The sequence below is a fragment of the Frankliniella occidentalis genome, unplaced genomic scaffold (assembly GCF_000697945.3).
Source record: "Frankliniella occidentalis isolate FOCC.00 unplaced genomic scaffold, Focc_3.1 Scaffold30, whole genome shotgun sequence".
Taxonomy (NCBI): Eukaryota; Metazoa; Arthropoda; class Insecta; order Thysanoptera; family Thripidae; genus Frankliniella; species Frankliniella occidentalis.
The window spans coordinates 1,615,780-1,616,321 of record NW_026267160.1 but is presented as its reverse complement, the minus strand read 5'-3'; the positions used below and the strand labels follow the sequence as shown (position 1 = coordinate 1,616,321).

Sequence of the window (542 nt, the reverse complement as noted above, 5' to 3'; positions counted from 1 at the left end):
TGCCTGTCAAAGATTATAAAGGGACTTGCACAACGTTCTGAGGCTCTGCGGCAGCAATTCACTGCAACAGTGCTCGCCAAGAAATTGAGGCCGGACATGATGGAGCAGCTTGGGTGTGTTAAACTTTTTCTTATTATTCTATGTATTTTTTCTTTTGCGCAAATGCTTTAAATTGTGGTGCTAATTTATTTAAAATTTTACTTTCAGAGATGCTTTAGACAAGTGCAAACGACGACACACAACAGAAGTAAGCTGTCCTTTGGGGCCAAGTGCCGCGTAATGTGCAACTTTCTGTATTTTTCTTGTTGGGGTATTTTATTAACTCACTTTCTTTCACTCATCTCCACTTATAGAATTAAGACCAAACAGTCGTGTCGGCTGCTGCAGCCCAACTGAAGGTGAAGACGACCAACTCCGTGGTGACACGGTCCAAAAGGAAGCAGACGGAAGCACAAAAGCCTCCCAGCATCCAAGAGGAATAAGGGGACGAATTCACAAGTAAATATCATACTTCGATATACAGGGTGGTCCACAGACCCCTT

The 542-nt window shown here is 43.2% G+C and overlaps 2 protein-coding genes across 3 annotated transcripts in view; one reads left to right on the top strand and one right to left on the bottom strand.

The window, feature by feature from the left end:
- Positions 1–542, bottom strand: part of LOC113208203 (uncharacterized) — a gene marked incomplete in the record, with an annotated part of 47,802 nt that overhangs the window by 17,400 nt on the left and 29,860 nt on the right.
- Positions 1–542, top strand: part of LOC113208218 (uncharacterized) — a 16,441-nt gene that overhangs the window by 14,798 nt on the left and 1,101 nt on the right. The window contains exon 1 of one of the 2 annotated variants that reach the window (XM_052265744.1): positions 75–113. The exons of the other annotated variant lie outside the window; for it this stretch is intronic. Coding sequence (XP_052121704.1) covers positions 97–113 — 17 coding nt within the window. The 5' untranslated portion in view covers positions 75–96. Of the gene's footprint in view, positions 1–74; positions 114–542 lie in introns of those variants that run through there. 2 annotated transcript variants of the gene reach the window in all.